This window comes from Tachyglossus aculeatus, unplaced genomic scaffold (genome assembly GCF_015852505.1).
Source record: "Tachyglossus aculeatus isolate mTacAcu1 unplaced genomic scaffold, mTacAcu1.pri scaffold_101_arrow_ctg1, whole genome shotgun sequence".
Lineage (NCBI taxonomy): Eukaryota > Metazoa > Chordata > Mammalia > Monotremata > Tachyglossidae > Tachyglossus > Tachyglossus aculeatus.
Window position 1 is genome coordinate 2,243,475 of NW_024044842.1, and position 17,933 is coordinate 2,261,407.

At 48.5% G+C, this 17,933-nt stretch overlaps 1 protein-coding gene across 4 annotated transcripts; it reads right to left on the reverse strand.

Moving 5' to 3' along the window:
* Nucleotides 1-71: 71 nt before the first annotated feature.
* LOC119922261 (zinc finger protein 883-like) lies at nucleotides 72-17,171 on the reverse strand. 4 transcript variants are annotated; one of them, XM_038742227.1, is made up of 6 exons: nucleotides 17,094-17,171; nucleotides 11,559-11,606; nucleotides 7,630-7,686; nucleotides 7,245-7,371; nucleotides 608-2,195; nucleotides 72-293 (listed from the first exon to the last, which is right to left on the reverse strand). In XM_038742227.1, exons 3-5 carry the CDS (start codon nucleotides 7,660-7,662, stop codon nucleotides 619-621), a joined length of 1,737 nt encoding a protein of 578 aa, XP_038598155.1. In that variant the 5' UTR covers nucleotides 7,663-7,686; nucleotides 11,559-11,606; nucleotides 17,094-17,171; the 3' UTR covers nucleotides 72-293; nucleotides 608-618. The 4 variants fall into 4 exon arrangements, with proteins under 4 accessions (XP_038598155.1, XP_038598154.1, XP_038598157.1 ...); XM_038742226.1 differs by lacking the exon at nucleotides 72-293 and having other exon boundaries at nucleotides 391-2,195; XM_038742229.1 differs by lacking the exons at nucleotides 72-293; nucleotides 11,559-11,606 and having other exon boundaries at nucleotides 391-2,195; nucleotides 17,094-17,115.
* Nucleotides 17,172-17,933: the final 762 nt, after the last annotated feature.

Sequence of the window (17,933 nt, forward strand, 5' to 3'; positions counted from 1 at the left end):
ATAAATACGATTGATTGCTATGTGCCAGGCACGGTTCTAAGCTACGGGGCAGATCCGAGCTGATCGGGTTGGACGCGGTTCCCGTCCCACACGGGGCTCGCGGCCTTAATCCCCGTTTTCCAGAGGAGGGAACCGAGGCCCGGAGAGGCGAAGCGGCTCGCCCCAGCTGACTGGCGGAGCTGGGATTTGAACCCGTGACCGGCGACTCCGAAGCCCGGGCTCTCTCCGCTGAGCCGCGCGGCTTCTCCGAGTACCTCGGTTCTGTGGAAGGGCGAAGCCGGAGCCCTCTTCCCCTGCGCTCAATAAGTACGATCGACTGACTGATTGATTACTGTGTGCCAGGCACCGTTCTAAGCTACGGGGCAGATCCGAGCTGATCGGGTTGGACGCGGTTCCCGTCCCACACGGGGCTCGCGGCCTTAATCCCCGTTTCCCAGAGGAGGGAACCGAGGCCCGGAGAGGCGAAGCGGCTCGCCCCAGCTGACTGGCGGAGCTGGGATTTGAACCCGTGACCGGCGACTCCGAAGCCCGGGCTCTCTCCGCTGAGCCGCGCGGCTTCTCCGAGTACCTCGGTTCTGTGGAAGGGAGAAGCCGGAGCTCTCTTCCCCTCCGCCCCGTTTAAGCGCCGGGTTTCTCTCCGCCGTGAACTCGGAGGTGCTTAGAGAGGCTCGGGCGGCAGCTGAAGGCCCTCGCGCAGTGGGTGCACTTATAAGGCTTCTCCCCCGTGTGAGTCCTGCGATGCACGGTCACGTGCGAGTGGCAGCTGAAAGCCCTCCCGCACTGGTCACACCGGTATGGTTTCTCGCCCGTGTGGACCCTCTGGTGCGCGGCGAGGTTGGAGTCGCGGCTGAAGGCCTTCCCGCACTCCCCGCACTTGTAGGGCCGCTCCCCCGTGTGAACCCGCCGGTGCGTGATGAGGCCGGAGTGCCGGCTGAAGGCCCTGCCGCACTCGCCGCAGCGGTAGGGCCTCTCGCCGGTGTGGATTCGCTCGTGGCAGACGAGGTGGGCGGGCCGGCCGAACCCCTTCCCGCACCGGCCGCAGACGTAGGGCTTGGCGCCGCTGTGGGTCTTGCGGTGGTTGATGAGGCCCGAGTGGGAGCCGAACGGCCTCCCGCACTGCTCGCACTTGTACGGCTTCTCGCCCGTGTGGCTCCTCTGATGGACGGTGAGGTTGAGGTGGTGGCTGTAGGACTTCCCGCACTGGGGACACTGGTGGGGCTTCTCCCCGGCGGCGTGCACGGCCTGATGCCGGCTGAGGCAGGAGCGCTGAATGTAGGCCTTCCCGCACTCGCCGCACTTGTACGGCTTCTCTCCCGTGTGGGTCTTCTGGTGGTAGGCGAAGGCCGAGCGGCAGCTGACGACCTTCCCGCACCGCTCGCACTCGTACGGCTTCTCCCCGAGGTGGATCCGCTGGTGTCGGGTGAGGAGGGACCGGTAGCTGAAGGCCTTCCCGCACTCGGGGCACTCGAAGGGCTTCTTTCCGCCGTGAACGACCCGGTGCCGGACCAGGTTGGAGTGCTGGCTGTAGGCTCTGCCGCAGTCGCCGCACACGTAGGGCTTCTCCCCCGTGTGAATCCTCCGGTGGTGAACGAGGTAGGAGTGGCGCCGGAAGGCCCGCCCGCACTCGGCGCAGCTGAACGGCTTCTCCCCGGTGTGAATCCTCTGGTGCGTGACGAGGTGCGACCGCCACGGGAAGGTCCTCCCGCACTCCTCGCATCCGTAGGGTTTGTTTGTCGCGTGAACTCGCCGGTGCTTAGCCAGGCCCGAGCGGCGGTGGAAGGCTTTCCCGCACTCGCCGCATCTGTACGGTTTCGCGTCGGCCTGAATCCTCTGGAGTACGACGACACGTGCGGAATTGAAGCGGGCTTTCCCGTACTCGTAGCACCGGATTCTCTCCCGGCGGGCCAAGGGCGGGGGACGGCCGGAGGCTTTTCCGCACAGTTCGCGCTCACGGGCCGCCTTCTCTCCGGAGGACTTCTCGGGGACCCCGCTGACGTTTCTGAAGCCCCTCTCCCGCTGGGGGACCTTCCTGGTTCTCCCGCCGCCGGGACGGTTTTCCCAGGATTGGCCGTCGGCGCGAACAGCCGGAGCGTTCCGCCGGAGCCTCCCCGAGAGCGCCCCGAGCGAACCCGCTGCTTCAGCGACTTCCCGTTTCGGGAAAACCGGCTCCTGAAACTTACCCGCAGTCCTAAGATCTGGAATAAAACACAGAGAACGGGAACCCCCCCGACAGGTTCCGACTGCTGTCGGTGTCCCTTCCCGGGCTCCCGTTAGACTCCCAACCGTTTTCCCGGACGAGCGGGGGGGGCCCGGCGGAGGACTCGCCAGTCGGATAAACAGAGCCCTCCCGAGACTGTCGGGAACGCATCGTACTCCCGCTTCCTGGTTTTCCAGTGGCCGAGGGAGAAGCGCTCCCGTTATTTATTTACTTATTCTATTTATTTATTTATTCTATTTATTTATTTATTTATTTGTTCTATTTATTTATTTATTTATTCTATTTATTTATTTATTTATTTATTCTATTTATTTATTTATTTTACTTGTACATTTCTTTCCTATTTATTTTATTTTGTTGGTATGTTTGGTTCTGTTCTCTGTCTCCCCCTTTTAGACTGTGAGCCCACTGTTGGGTAGGGACTGTCTCTATGTGATGCCAATTTGTACTTCCCAAGCGCTTAGTCCAGTGCTCTGCACATAGTAAGTGCTCAATAAATACGATTGATTGATTGATTGATTGATTGATTTAGATTGAGGGCCGGCTCCCGCCACGGCGGGGGGGCCCGGGAAAAGACGAGCTCCGTTCCGCGGACTCGAATCCCGAGCCACGTTTGGATGGGAGGGCGTTCGGGGCAGCTTGGGGACCGATCCTTACCCCACTACAACCCGCTTCCTACCCCCTTTGCTCCCCTTAGGACCACCTATTCCGAAATCCGTGATGATCTCCTCTTTGCCGCCTGCAGTAATAATAATAATAATAATAATAATAATAATAATGATAACGATGGCATTTATTAGGCGCTTACTATGTGCGAAGCACCGTTCTAAGCGCCGGGGAGGTTACAAGGTGACCAGATTGTCCCACGGGGCGCTGCCTTCACCCCCATTTTACAGATGAGGGAACTGAGGCCCAGAGAAGTCCCAAGGCACCCAGCTGACGAGTGGCGGAGCCGGGATTTGAACCCGTGACCTCTGACTCCAAAGCCCGGGCTCTTTCCCCGGAGCCACGCTGCTTCTCTGTGATGGACTCTGGCCTAGTTCTGGACTTCTCCTCGCCTGTTCTCGCCGCTGTTGAGAATGTGGCCTTGTGGAAAGGGGGTGGTCTATAATGATGATGATGATGATGATGATGACATTTGTTAAGCGCTTACTATGTGCAAAGCACTGTTCTAGGCGCTGGGGGGATACAAGGTGATCAGGCTGTCCCACATGGGGCTCACAGTCTTAACCCCCATTTTACAGATGAGGTAACTGAGGCTCAGAGAATAATAATAATAATAATAATAGGCATTTGTTAAGCGCTTACTATGTGCAAAGCACTGTTCTAAGCGCTGGGGAGGATACAGGGTGTTCAGGTTGTCCCACGCGGGGCTCCCAGTCTTCATCCCCATTTTACAGATGAGGTAACTGAGGCTCAGAGAAGTTAAATGACTTGCCCAATGTCATACAGCAGACGTGGCGGAGCCGAGATTCGAACCCATGACCTCGGACTCTACAGCCCATGCTCTTTCCACTGAGCCACGCTGCTTCTCTCTATAAATCTAGCTTTACTTCTATTTATTCTGATGACTCCTGACCCCATGTTTTGTTGTCTGTCTCCCCCTTCTCGACTGTGAGCCCGCTGTTGGGGAGGGACCGTCTCTAGATGTTGCCAACTTGGACTTCCCAAGCGCTTAGTACAGTGCTCTGCACACCGTAAGCGCTCAAAAAATACCATTGAATGAATGAATAATAATAATGGTAATGCTATATACCACAGGGGTAGATACGAGGTAATCAGGTTGTCCCACCTGGGGCTCACATTCTTAATCCCCATTACACAGATGAGCTAACTGCGGCACAGAATAATAATAACGGCATTTATGAAGCGCTTACTATGTGCCAAGCGCTGTTCTAAGCGCTGGGGAGGTTACAAGGCAATCAGGTTGTCCCACAGGTGGCCCCCATTTTACAGATGAGGAAGCTGAGGCCCAGAGAAGTGGAGTGACTTGCCCAAAGTCACACAGCCGACAACTGGCAGAGCCGGGATTAGAATAATAATAATAATAATGATGGCATTTATTAAGCGCTTACTATGTGCCAAGCGCTGTTCTAAGCGCTGGGGAGGTTACATGGCGATCAGGTGGTCCCACAGGTGGCTCACAGTCTTAACCCCCATTTTACAGATGAGGTAGCTGAGGCCCAGAGAAGTGGAGTGACTTGCCCATAGTCACAGAGCCGACAACTGGCAGAGCCGGGATTAGAATAATAATGATAATAATAATAATAATAATAATGGCATTTATTAAGCGCTTACTATGTGCCAAGCACTGTTCTAAGCGCTGGGGAGGTTACAAGGCGATCAGGTGGTCCCACAGGTGGCTCACAGTCTTAACCCCCATTTTACAGATGAGGTAGCTGAGGCCCAGAGCAGTGGAGTGACTCGCCCATAGTCACAGAGCCGACAACTGGCAGAGCCGGGATTAGAATAATAATAATAATAATGATGATGGCATTTATTAAGCGCTTACTATGTGCCAAGCGCTGTTCTAAGCGCTGGGGAGGTTACAAGGCGATCAGGTGGTCCCCCAGGTGGCTCACAGTCTTAACCCCCATTTTACAGATGAGGTAGCTGAGGCCCAGAGAAGTGGAGTGACCTGCCCAAAGTCACACAGCCGACAACTGGCAGAGCCGGGATTAGAATAATAATAATAATGATGGCATTTATTAAGCGCTTACTATGTGCCAAGCGCTGTTCTAAGCGCTGGGGGGGTTACAAGGCGATCAGGTGGTCCCACAGGGGGCTCACAGTCTTAACCCCCATTTTACAGATGAGGTAGCTGAGGCCCAGAGAAGTGGAGTGACTCGCCCAAAGTCACACAGCCGACAACTGGCAGAGCTGGGATTAGAATAATAATAATAATGATGGCATTTATTAAGCGATTACTATGTGCCAAGCACTGTTCTAAGCACTGGGAAGGTTACAAGGCGATCAGGTGGTCCCACAGGGGGCTCACAGTCTTAACCCCCATTTTACAGATGAGGTAGCTGAGGCCCAGAGAAGTGGAGTGACTCGCCCAAAGTCACACAGCCGACAACTGGCAGAGCCGGGATTAGAATAATAATAATGGTGGCATTTATTAAGCGCTTACTATGTGCCAAGCACTGTTCTAAGCGCTGGGGAGGTTACATGGCGATCAGGTGGTCCCACAGGTGGCTCACAGTCTTAACCCCCATTTTACAGATGAGGTAGCTGAGGCCCAGAGAAGTGGAGTGACCTGCCCAAAGTCACACAGCCGACAACTGGCAGAGCCGGGATTAGAATAATAGTAATAATAATAATAATAATGGCATTTATTAAGCGCTTACTATGTGCCAAGCGCTGTTCTAAGCGCTGGGGAGGTTACAAGGCGATCAGGTGGTCCCCCAGGTGGCTCACAGTCTTAACCCCCATTTTACAGATGAGGTAGCTGAGGCCCAGAGCAGTGGAGTGACTTGCCCATAGTCACAGAGCCGACAACTGGCAGAGCCGGCATTAGAATAATAATAATAATAATAATCATAATAATAATAATAATAATGGCATTTATTAAGCGCTTACTATGTGCCAAGCACTGTTCTAAGCGCTGGGGAGGTTACAAGGCGATCAGGTGGTCCCCCAGGTGGCTCACAGTCTTAACCCCCATTTTACAGATGAGGTAGCTGAGGCCCAGAGAAGTGGAGTGACTCGCCCAAAGTCACACAGCTGACAACTGGCAGAGCCGGGATTAGAATAATAATAATAATAATAATAATAATGATGATGATGGCATTTATTAAGCGCTTACTATGTGCCAAGCACTGTTCTAAGCGCTGGGGAGGTTACAAGGCGATCAGGTGGTCCCCCAGGTGGCTCACAGTCTTAACCCCCATTTTACAGATGAGGTAGCTGAGGCCCAGAGAAGTGGAGTGACTCGCCCAAAGTCACCCAGCCGACAACTGGCAGCGCCAACGTCCTCTGACTCCCAAGCCCGGGCTCTTTCCCTGTACTTCCCAAGCGCTTAGTGCAGTGCTCTGCACGCAGTAAGCGCTCAATAAATACGATCGATTGATTGATTGATTGATTCTCTCGTCTAGTCTGACCCCCGGTCTGCCGCTGCCCTGCTGGGACTTGCTCCGTTTATTTCTACGCCCCCCCGCCCCGAGTCGTCAGCGCTTAGTAGAGCGCTCTGCGCACAGTATGCACTCAATACATAGAAGCAGCGTGGCTCAGTGGGAAGAGCATGGGCTTTGGGGCCAGAGGTCATGGGTTCGAATCCTGGCTCTGCCGCTTGTCAGCTGGGTGACAACTTCTCTGGGCCTCAGTGACCTCACCCGTAAAATGGGGATGATTGTGAGCCCCACGCGGGACAACCCGATCACCTTGTATCCCCCCGGCGCTTAGAACGGCGCCTCGCACATAGCAAGCGCTTAATAAACGCCGTTATAAAAGAAAATAAAAATAAATAGGATTAACCGACTGCCCCAAGAAGGCAGGGTACTTACTGACAACAACAGTGACGGTATTTGTTCCTCACTTAACTTCTCTGGGCCTCAGTGACCTCACCCGTAAAATGGGGATGATTGTGAGCCCCACGTGGGACAACCCGACCACCTTGTATCCCCCCGGCGCTTAGAACGGCGCCTCGCGCATAGCAAGCGCTTAATAAACGCCGTTATAAAAGAAAAGAAAAATAAATAGGATTAACCGACTGCCCCAAGAAGGCAGGGTACTTACTGACAACAACAGTGACGGTATTTGTTCCTCACTTAACTTCTCTGGGCCTCAGTGACCTCACCCGTAAAATGGGGATGACTGTGAGCCCCACGTGGGACAACCTGACCACCTGGTATCCCCCCGGCGCTTAGAACGGCGCCTCGCACATAGCAAGCACTTAATAAACGCCGTTATAAAAGAAAAGAAAAATAAATAGGATTAACCGACTGCCCCAAGAAGGCAGGGTACTTACTGACAACAACAATGACGGTATTTGTTCTGCACTTACTAGGCGCCAAAGCAGACTTACAGAGGGAGGTGAAGTTCGTGTAGTTTTCGAGCATCACGTCGCGGTACAGGCTGCGCTGACTCGGGCCCAGAAGCTGCCACTCCTCGGGGGTGAAGACGACGGCCACGTCCTCCAACGTCACCGCTCCCTGGGGGGGGCCGCGAGATCCGGCCTCGGGTCCCGCCGGGGACGAGCCGGCCCATCCCACCCGGGAAACGGAGGCCCAGGGGCCGCGGGGCCGCCGGAGGAAGGGCGGTGAGCGCCCTGGAAAATCCCCACTGTGCCCGTTCTTGGGTGGGGACCGTCCCTAGACGATGCCAACTTGGGCCTCCCAAGCGCTCAGTCCAGTGCTCCGCACCCAGGGAGCGCTCAGTAAGTACGACCGAACGAATGATCCGGCGCTCACCTGCGTCCTGGCTTCCTCCAGCGCCGCGGCCATGGTCCCCTCTCCCGGGCTCCTGTCCTGCCAGGGGCAACGGGGGAAATCGTCCCGAGCGAGGCGCAGGTCAACACCCGTTTCCCCGAGCAGGGAATTCCCCGTAACCTTGGAACGGCTTTAATTCGAGCTGGCAGGATCGATCCATCAATCAATCAATCAATCGTATTTATTGAGCGCTTACTGCCAAGCAGGGAATCCCCTGTAACCTTGGAATGGCTTTAATTCGAGCTGGCAGAATGAATGAATGAATGAATCAATCGTATTTATTGAGCACTTACTGCCAAGCAGGGAATCCCCTGTAACCTTGGAACGGCTTTAATCCGAGCTGGCAGAATCAATCCATCAATCAATCAATCAATCGTATTTATTGAGCGCTTACTGCCAAGCAGGGAATCCCCTGTAACCTTGGAACGGCTTTAACTCAAGCTGGCAGAATCAATCAATCAATCAATCAGTCAATCAATCGTATTTATTGAGCACTTACTGCCAAGCAGGGGATCCCCTGTAACCTTGGAACGGCTTTAATTCGAGCTGGCAGAATCAGTCAATCAATCATATTTATTGAGCGCTTACTGCCAAGCAGGGAATCCCCTGTAACCTTGGAACGGCCTTAATTCGAGCTGGCAGAATCAATCAATCAATCAATCATATTTATTGAGCACTTATTGCCAAGCAGGGAATCCCCTGTAACTTTGGAACGGCTTTAATTCGAGCTGGCAGAATGAATGAATGAATCAATCAATCGTATTTATTGAGCGCTTACTGCCAAGCAGGGAATCCCCTGTAACCTTGGAACGGCTTTAATTTGAGCTGGCAGAATGAATGAATCAATCAATCAATCAATCGTATTTATTGAGCGCTTACTGCCAAGCAGGGAATCCCCCGTAACCTTGGAACGGCCTTAATTCGAGCTGGCAGAATCAATCAATCAATCGTATTTATTGAGCGCTTACTGCCAAGCAGGGAATCCCCCGTAACCTTGGAACAGCCTTAATTCGAGCTGGCAGAATCAATCCATCAATCATTCAATCGTATTTATTGAGCGCTTACTGCCAAGCAGGGAATCCCCTGTAACCTTGGAACGGCTTTAATTCAAGCTGGCAGAATCAATCCATCAATCAATCAATCAATCGTATTTATTGAGCGCTTACTGCCAAGCAGGGAATCCCCTGTAACCTTGGAACGGCTTTAATTCGAGCTGGCAGAATCAATCAGTCATCATCAATCGTATTTATTGAGCGCTTACTGTGTGCAGAGCACTGTACTAAGCACTTGGGAAGTCCAAATTGGCAACGTATAGAGACAGTCCCTACCCAACAGTGGGCTCACGGTCTAAAAGGGGGAGGCAAAACCAAACATATTAACAAAATAAAATAAATAGAATAGATATGTACAAGCAAAATAAATAAATAAATAAATAGAGTAAATAGAGTAAAGTAAATAAAATAAATAAATAGAGTAAAATAAATAGAGTAAAATAAATAAATAAATAGAGTAAAATAGAGTAAAATAGAGTAAAATAAATAAATAATCAATCGTATTTATTGAGCGCTTACTGTGTGCAGAGCACTGGACTAACTGCTTGGGCAGTACAAAGAACTGAACCAGGCAGGGAGAAGTGTGGAATCTGATAGTTTCCCCAGCGCTTAGTACAGTGCACTGACCACAGTAAGCGCTCAATAGATAGGACAAGGAACGAATGAATAGGTAGAAAAAAGTCCCAATTTTAGCTGGAGAAAGAGAAACCTTAGAAGCTCCTGTTGATTTCCTCTCTCACTCTCCACTAGCTCCTCCCTCGCTGCTTTCAGAGATTCCCGTTTCAATTCATTCATTCAGTCGTATTTATTGAGCGCTTACTGTGTGCGGAGCACTGTACTAAGCGCTTGGGAAGTCCAGTTTGGCAACCTATAGAGACGGTCCTGACCCAACAGTGGGCTCACGGTCTAGAAGGGGGAGTTGGTCTCCTATCATCATCATCATCACCATCAATCGTATTTATTGAGCGCTTACTGTGTGCGGAGCACTGTACTAAGCGCTTGGGAAGTCCAATTTGGCAACCTATAGAGATGGTCCCGACCCAACAGTGGGCCCACGGTCTAGAAGCGGGAGTTTGCCTCCTATCATCATCATCATCATCATCATCAATCGTATTTATTGAGCGCTTACTGTGTGCGGAGCACTGTACTAAGCGCTTGGGAAGTCCAACTTGGCAACATATAGAGACGTGAGCTCACGGTCTAGAAGGGGGAGTTGGTCTCCTATCCTAAAAAAAGCCCTCCAAGCCTCACTAAATCATTCAGCCACCATCCTCTCTCCCTTCTGTCCACTTATCAATCAATCAATCGTATTTATTGAGCGCTTGCTGTGTGCAGAGCACTGTACTAAGCGCTTGGGAAGTACAAGTCGGCAACTTATTTCACCTCACAGCCTCCACTTCCTTTCCTTCACCTCCCTCCTATACAACTCTACAATCGAGGGGCAGCGTGGCTCAGTGGAAAGAGCCCGGGGTTGGGAGTCGGAGGTCATGGGTTCAAATCCCGGCTCCGCCAACTGTCAGCTGTGTGACTCCGGGCAAGTCACTTTCATTCATTCAATCGTATTTATTGAGCGCTTACTGTGTCCCCAGCACTGTACTGAGCGCTTGGGAAGTACAAGTCGGCAACATCTGGAGACGGCCCCTCCCCAACAACGGGCTCCCAATCAATCAATCGTATTTATTGAGCGCTTACTGTGTCCCCAGCACTGTACTGAGCGCTTGGGAAGTACAAGTCGGCAACATCTAGAGACGGCCCCTCCCCAACAACGGGCTCCCAATCAATCAATCAATCGTATTTATTGAGCGCTTACTGTGTCCACAGCACTGCACTGAGCGCTTGGGAAGTCCAAGTTGGCAACATATAGAGACAGCCCCTCCCCAACAGTGGGCTTTGCACATAGTAAGCGCTTAATAAATGCCATTATTATTATTATAACAACAAAATTGGTGCTTCACTTCTCTGGGCCTCAGTTTCCTCATCTGAAAAAGGGGATTAAGACTGTGAGCCCCCCCGTGGGACAACCTGATCACCTTGTAACCTCTCCAGCACTTAGAACAGTGCTTTGCACATAGGAAGCGCTTAATAAATGCCATTATTATTATCACCTTGTAACCCCAGCACAACATATCATCATCATCATCAATCGTATTTATTGAGCGCTTACTATGTGCAGAGCACTGTACTAAGCGCTTGGGAAGTACAAATTGGCAACATATAGAGACAGTCGCTACCCAACAGTGGGCTCACAGTCTAGAAGGGGGACACAGGCAACAAAACGAAACACGGGGACAGGTGTCAAGTCGTCAGAACAAATAGAATTAAACCTAAATGCACATCATTACATATCTATATTACATATTACATATCTATTCTATTTATTTTATTTTGTTAGTATGTTTGCTACATATCTATTCTATTTATTTTATTTATTTTATTTTGTTAGTACGTTGGGTTTTGTTCTCTGTCTCCCCCTTTTAGACTGTGAGCCCGCTGTTGGGTAAGGACCGTCTCTGTATGTTGCCAATTTGTCCTTCCCAAGCGCTTAGTACAGTGCTCTGCACATAGTAAGCGCTCAATAAATACGACTGATGATGATGATGATATCTATTCTATTTATTTTATTTTGTTAGTATGTTTGCTACATATCTATTCTATTTTATTTTGTTAGTATGTTTGGTTTTGTTCTCTGTCTCCCCCTTTTAGACTGTGAGCCCGCTGTTGGGTAGGGACTGTCTCTAGATGTTGCCAATCTGTCCTTCCCAAGCGCTTAGTACAGTGCTCTGCACATAGTAAGCGCTCAATAAATACGATTGATGATGATGATCATTAATAAAATCAATGGAATAGTAAATATCCTACCTCTCCCGCGCTGTCTCTTTTTAGGGTGGATTCTTTGTGGTCCTCAATCTGATAAAATAAAGAGAATATGAAAGGGTCGGTTTTCCACTGCGTCGAAAGCAGGGCGGCTGCTGGATAGGGAAGGCGATCGGCACGGGAAAATGAATGCCCGGCGGGAACCCAGTGAAGATCGGATCTCAGGGAGGGAAAACTGTGAAAAAGGGAGGGAAGGGACAGGCAGGCTGGGATGGCGGGAAGAAGAATTGTCGTCCAAAGGCTCCCGTGGTAGTAACGGCTTTTCCTGAGCAGCCACTAAAGCGGGACAGCAGCCCAAGTCAGAATCAATCAATCAATCGTATTTATTCAATCAATCAATCAATCATATTTATTGAGCGCTTCCTGTGTGCAGAGCACCGGACTAAGCGCTTGGGAAGTCCAAGTTGGCAACATCTAGAGACGGTCCCTACCCAACAGTGGGCTCCCCCTCGTCCCCCTCTCCATCCCCCCCTTCTTACCTCCTTCCCTTCCCCACAGCACCTGTACATATGTTTGTACATATTTATTACTCTATTTATTTATTTTACTTGTCCATATCTATTCTATTTATTTTATTTTGTTAGTATGTTTGGTTTTGTTGTCTGTCTCCCCCTTTTAGACTGTGAGCCCACTGATGGGTAGGGACTGTCTCTATATGTTGCCAATTTGTACTTCCCAAGCGCTTAGTCCAGTGCTCTGCACATAGTAAGCGCTCAATAAATACGATTGATGATGATGACGATGACAAAAGGGTATTTATTGAGCGCTTACTGTGTGCCGAGCACCGGACTAAGCGCTTGGGAAGTCCAAGTTGGCAACATATAGAGACGGTCCCTACCCGACAGCGGGCTCGCCGTCTAAAAGGGGGAGGAATAAAAGAATAAAGATGAGAAGCAGCGTGGCTCAGTGGGAAGAGCCCGGGCTTTGGAGGCAGAGGGCAGGGGTTCGAATCCCGACTCCGCCGGTTGTCTGCTAGGTGACTTTGGGCAAGTCGCTTCACTTCTCTGGGCCTCAGTTCCCTCATCTGGAAAATGAGGATTAAGACTGTGAGCCCCACGTGGGACAACCTGATCACCTTGTAACCTCCCCAGCACTTAGAACAGTGCTTTGCACATAGTAAGCGCTTAATAAATGCCATCCTTATTATTATTATTATAACAACAAAACTGGCGCTTAACTTCTCTGGGCCTCAGTTCCCTCATCTGGAAAATGGGGATTAAGACTCCCCCCTCCCTCTCCCCCCTCCCCATCTGTGAGCCCACTGTTGGGTAGGGACTGTCTCTATATGTTGCCAACCTGTACTACCCAAGCGCTTAGTACAGTGCTCGGCACACAGTAAGCGCTCAATAAATACGACTGATTGATTGATTGCTTGATTGGTTAGGCCTGTGTTCTTTCTACTGGGCCAAGATGGCATCCGCCCATAAAAAAGCTTCACTTCCAGGGAAAACAAGCATGGAAAATATTCACCAACTGAGCAACTAAAGTAAATAATTGACTGTACTATATATATATATATATATATAGTACAGTCAATTATATATATATATACACACACATATACACACACATATATAATATATATACATATATACACACACACATATATACATATACACACACATATATATATACACACACACATATATACATACATATATACACACACACACATATATATACATATATATAGGTATTTCACATAAGTCCAGGGGAAGGGCAAAGAAATACACAATGGGCTACTGGAATGATATGACATTAAAAAAATGGGAATTAATTAGGGTCCATATATCCTTTAATCATTTGATAATCACCCCACCCTCAGCCCCACAACTTTTATGTTGATAATCATAATTTAATGTCTTTCTCCCCCTCAAGACTGTAAACTCATTGCAGGAAGAGAAGCGGCGCTGATGACTTGACACCTGTTCACGTGTTTGGTTTTGTTGTCTTGTCTCCCCCTTCTATAATAATAATAATAATAATAATAATAATAATAATAATAATGGCATTTGTTAAGCGCTTACTATGTGCAAAGCACTGTTCTAAGTGCTGGAGAGGTTATAGACTGTGAGCCCGCTGCCGGGTAGGGACTGTCTCTATATGTTGCCAATTTGTACTTCCCAAGCGCTTAGTCCAGTGCTCTGCACACAAGAAGCGCTCAATAAATACGATTGATGATGATGATGATTGATTGAATGAATGAATGAATAAATACAATTGAATGAATGATGAGAAGTAGCGTGGCTCAGTGGGAAGTCGGGAGACCTGGGTTCTAATCCCGACTCTGCCACCCAGGTCTGCTGTGTGACTTTGGGCAAGTCGTTTCGCTTCTCTGGGCCTCAGTCGCCTCATCTGTCAAATGGGGATGAAGACTGGGAGCCCCAAGGGGGACAACCTGATGACCCCTGCATCTCCCCCAAGCGCTTAGGACAGTGCTTGGCACATAGTAAGCGCTTAACGAACGCAACCACTAATTAATTCTCTGGGCCTCAGTCACCCCATCTTTCATTCATTCATTCAGTCGTATTTATTGAGCGCTCACTGTGTGCAGAGCACTGTACTAAGCGCTTGGGAAGTCCAAGTTGGCAACATCTAGGGACGGTCCCTACCCGACAGCGGGCTCACAGTGTAGAAGAGGGAGACAGAGAACAAAACAAAACAGCTGACATATTAAACATATGTCGGCATATTTAAACATATTAAAACATATTGACAAAATAGAATATGTACAAGTAAAATAAATAAATCGAGTAATAAATATGTACAAACATATATACATTGTTCCATCCCATCAACAGTGCTCGACACATAGTAAGTGCTTAACAAACACTATTATTATTATTTCATCATCATCATCATCATCATCAATCTTATTTATTGAGCGCTTACTGTGTGCAGAGCACTGTACTAAGCGCTTGGGAAGTACAAGTTGGCAACATATAAAGACAGTCCCTACCCAACAGTGGGCTCACAGTCTAACAGATTTAGACTAAAATAAAATCTAAAATAAATTTTTATTTATTATTATTTATTTATTGGTTACTTATAAATTTTTAGATAAAATAAATTTTATCTAAAAGAAAAATTATTTATTATTATCATCTGTGAAGATGGGGATAGAAGTGGGACCCCGGGTGGGACGCGGGCTGTGTCCTACCTTTCATTCAGTCAATCGTATTTAGTGAGCGCTCACTGTGTGCAGAGCACTGTACTAAGCGCTTGGGAAGTCCAAGTTGGCAACAGAGGCGGTCAATCAATCAATCAATCGTATTTATTGAGCGCTTACTGGGTGCAGAGCACTGTACTAAGCGCTTGGGAAGTACAAGTTGGCAACATATAAAGACAGTCCCTACCCAACAGTGGGCTCACAGTCTAACAGATTTAGACTAAAATAAAATCTAAAATAAATTTTTATTTATTATTATTTATTTATTGGTTCCTTATAAATTTTTAGATAAAATAAATTTTATCTAAAAGAAAAATTATTTATTATTATCATCTGTGAAGATGGGGATAGAAGTGGGACCCCGGGTGGGACGCGGGCTGTGTCCTACCTTTCATTCAGTCAATCGTATTTATTGAGCGCTCACTGTGTGCAGAGCACTGTACTAAGCGCTTGGGAAGTCCAAGTTGGCAACAGAGGCGGTCAATCAATTAATCAATCATATTTATTGAGCGCTTACTGTGTGCAGAGCACTGTACTAAGCGCTTGGAAAGTACAAGTTGGCAACAACGGGCTCACAGTCTAGAAAGGGGAGACAGACAAGAAAGACTGTGAGCCCGCTGCTGGGTAGGGACCGCCTCTATATGTTGCCAACTTGGACTTCCCGAGCGCTTAGTACAGTGCTCTGCACACAGGAAGCGCTCAATAAATACGACTGAATGAAGGAACAACACAAAACACGGCGACGAGTCTCAAAATAGTCAGAACAAATAGAATTAAAGCTATAGATCCAATTCAGACGTAGACAGGAGTCAGAGGTCATGGGTTCAAATCCTAGCTCCGCCAACTGTCAGCTGTGTGACTTTGGGCAAGTCACTTCACTTGTTGGTACGTATTTATTACTCTATTTTACTTGTACATATCTATTCTATTTATTTTATTTTGTGAGTATGTTTGGTTTTGTTCTCTGTCTCCCCCTTCTAGACTGTGAGCCCACTGTTGGGTAGGGACCGTTTCTAGATGTTGCCAACTTGGACTTCCCAAGCGCTTAGTACAGTGCTCTGCACACAGGAAGCGCTCAATAAATACGATTGATTGATTGTCCTCTCCCGATAATAATTATAGTTTGTTAGTAATTTATTTTGTTAGTATGTTATTTTATTTTGTTAGTATGTTTGGTTTTGTTCTCCGTCTCCCCCTTCTAGACTGTGAGCCCACTGTTGGGTAGGGACTGTCTCTATATGTTGCCAACTTGTACTTCCCAAGCGCTTACTACAGTGCTCTGCACACAGTAAGCGCTCAATAAATACGACTGATTGATTGATTCTCTGGGCCTCAGTTCCCTCATCTGCAAAATGGGGATGAAGACTGTGAGCCCCCCGTGGGACAACCTCATCACCTTGTATCCCCCCCCCCCCAGTGCTTAGAACAGTGCTTGGCACATAGTAAGCGCTTAATCAATCAATCAATCAATCAATCAATCGTATTTATATCGTATTTATCAATCAATTTATTTATTGAGCGCTTCCTGTGTGCAGAGCACTGTACTAAGCGCTTGGGAAGTCCAAGTTGGCAACATCTAGAGACGGTCCCTACCCAACAGCGGGCTCACAGTCTAAAAGGGGGAGACGGAGAACAAAACCAAACATACTAACAAAATAAAATAAATAGAATAGATATGTACAAGTGAAATAAATACATAAATAGAATAATAAATATGTATAAACATATATACATATATACAGGCTTAGTAAATACGAATATTATTATTTTTTATTATTATTATTACAAGTTGGCCACAGATAGAGACGGCCCCTACCCAACAACGGGCTCACAGTCTAGAAGGGGGAGGCAGACAACACAACTTGGACTTCCCGAGCGCTTAGTACAGTGCTCTGCACACAGTAAGCGCTCAATAAATACGATTGATTGATTGATTGCTTCTCTGGGCCTCAGTTCCCTCATCTGCAAAATGGGGATGAAGACTGTGAGCCCCCCGTGGGACAACCTGATCACCTTGTAACCTCCCCAGCGCTTAGAACAGTGCTTGGCACATAGTAAGCGCTTAACGAATACTATTACTATTATTAATTATTATTAATTATTATTATTATTACAAGTTGGCCACAGATAGAGACGGGCCCTACCCAACAACGGGCTCACAGTCTAGAAGGGGGAGGCAGACAGCACAACTTGGACTTCCCAAGCGCTCAGTACAGTGCCCTGCACACAGGAGGCGCTCAATAAGTACAACTGAATGAACGAATGAGCAAAACCAAACAGGGACACAAGTGTCAACATCACCAGAGCAAACAGAATTAAAGCCGCGGATAGAATTCAAGCTGTCATTCTACCTGATTTTCCGGGATCAATCTCGGTGTTCAGTACAGTGCCTGGCGCACGGTGGGCGCCCAACAAGTAGCACGCTTCCTGCGGTCTGCAGCTGGGGGCGGGCTGAGGGCGCATGCGCACGGCAGGGGCGGGCTGAGGGCGCATGCGCGGGGGGCGGCCCCAAGTCCTGGCACGGAGCGCGGCTCCCGGCATGCTCCGCGCCGGGGTGGGGAAAAACGGCTCCCGGGCGCCCCCTCCCGGCCGCCCGTCAGCTCGCCCCCAATCAATCAATCGTATTTATTGAGCGCTTACTGTGTGCAGAGCACTGTGCTAAGCGCTTGGGAAGTACAAGTTGGCAACATCTAGAGGCCCTGCTGAGAGCTCACCTCCTCCAGGAGGCCTTCCCAGACTGAGCCCCTTCCTTCCTCTCCCCCTCGTGCCCCTCTCCATCCCCCCATTATCATCATCAATCGTATTTATTGAGCGCTTACTGTGTGCAGAGCACTGTACTAAGCGCTTGGGAAGTCCAAGTTGGCAACACATAGAGACAGTCCCTACCCAACAGTGGGCTCACGGTCTAAAAGGGGGAGACAGAGAACAAAACCAAACATACTAACAAAATAAAATAAATAGAATAGATATGTACAAGTAAAATAAATAAATAAATAAATAGAGTAATAAATATGTACAAACATATATACATATATGTATATATGTATACATACACATATATACATGTGTATATACATATACACACATGTATATATACATATACATGTATATATGTATATATATACATATATACATAATCAATCAATCAATCATATTTATTGAGCGCTTACTGTGTGCAGAGCACTGGACTA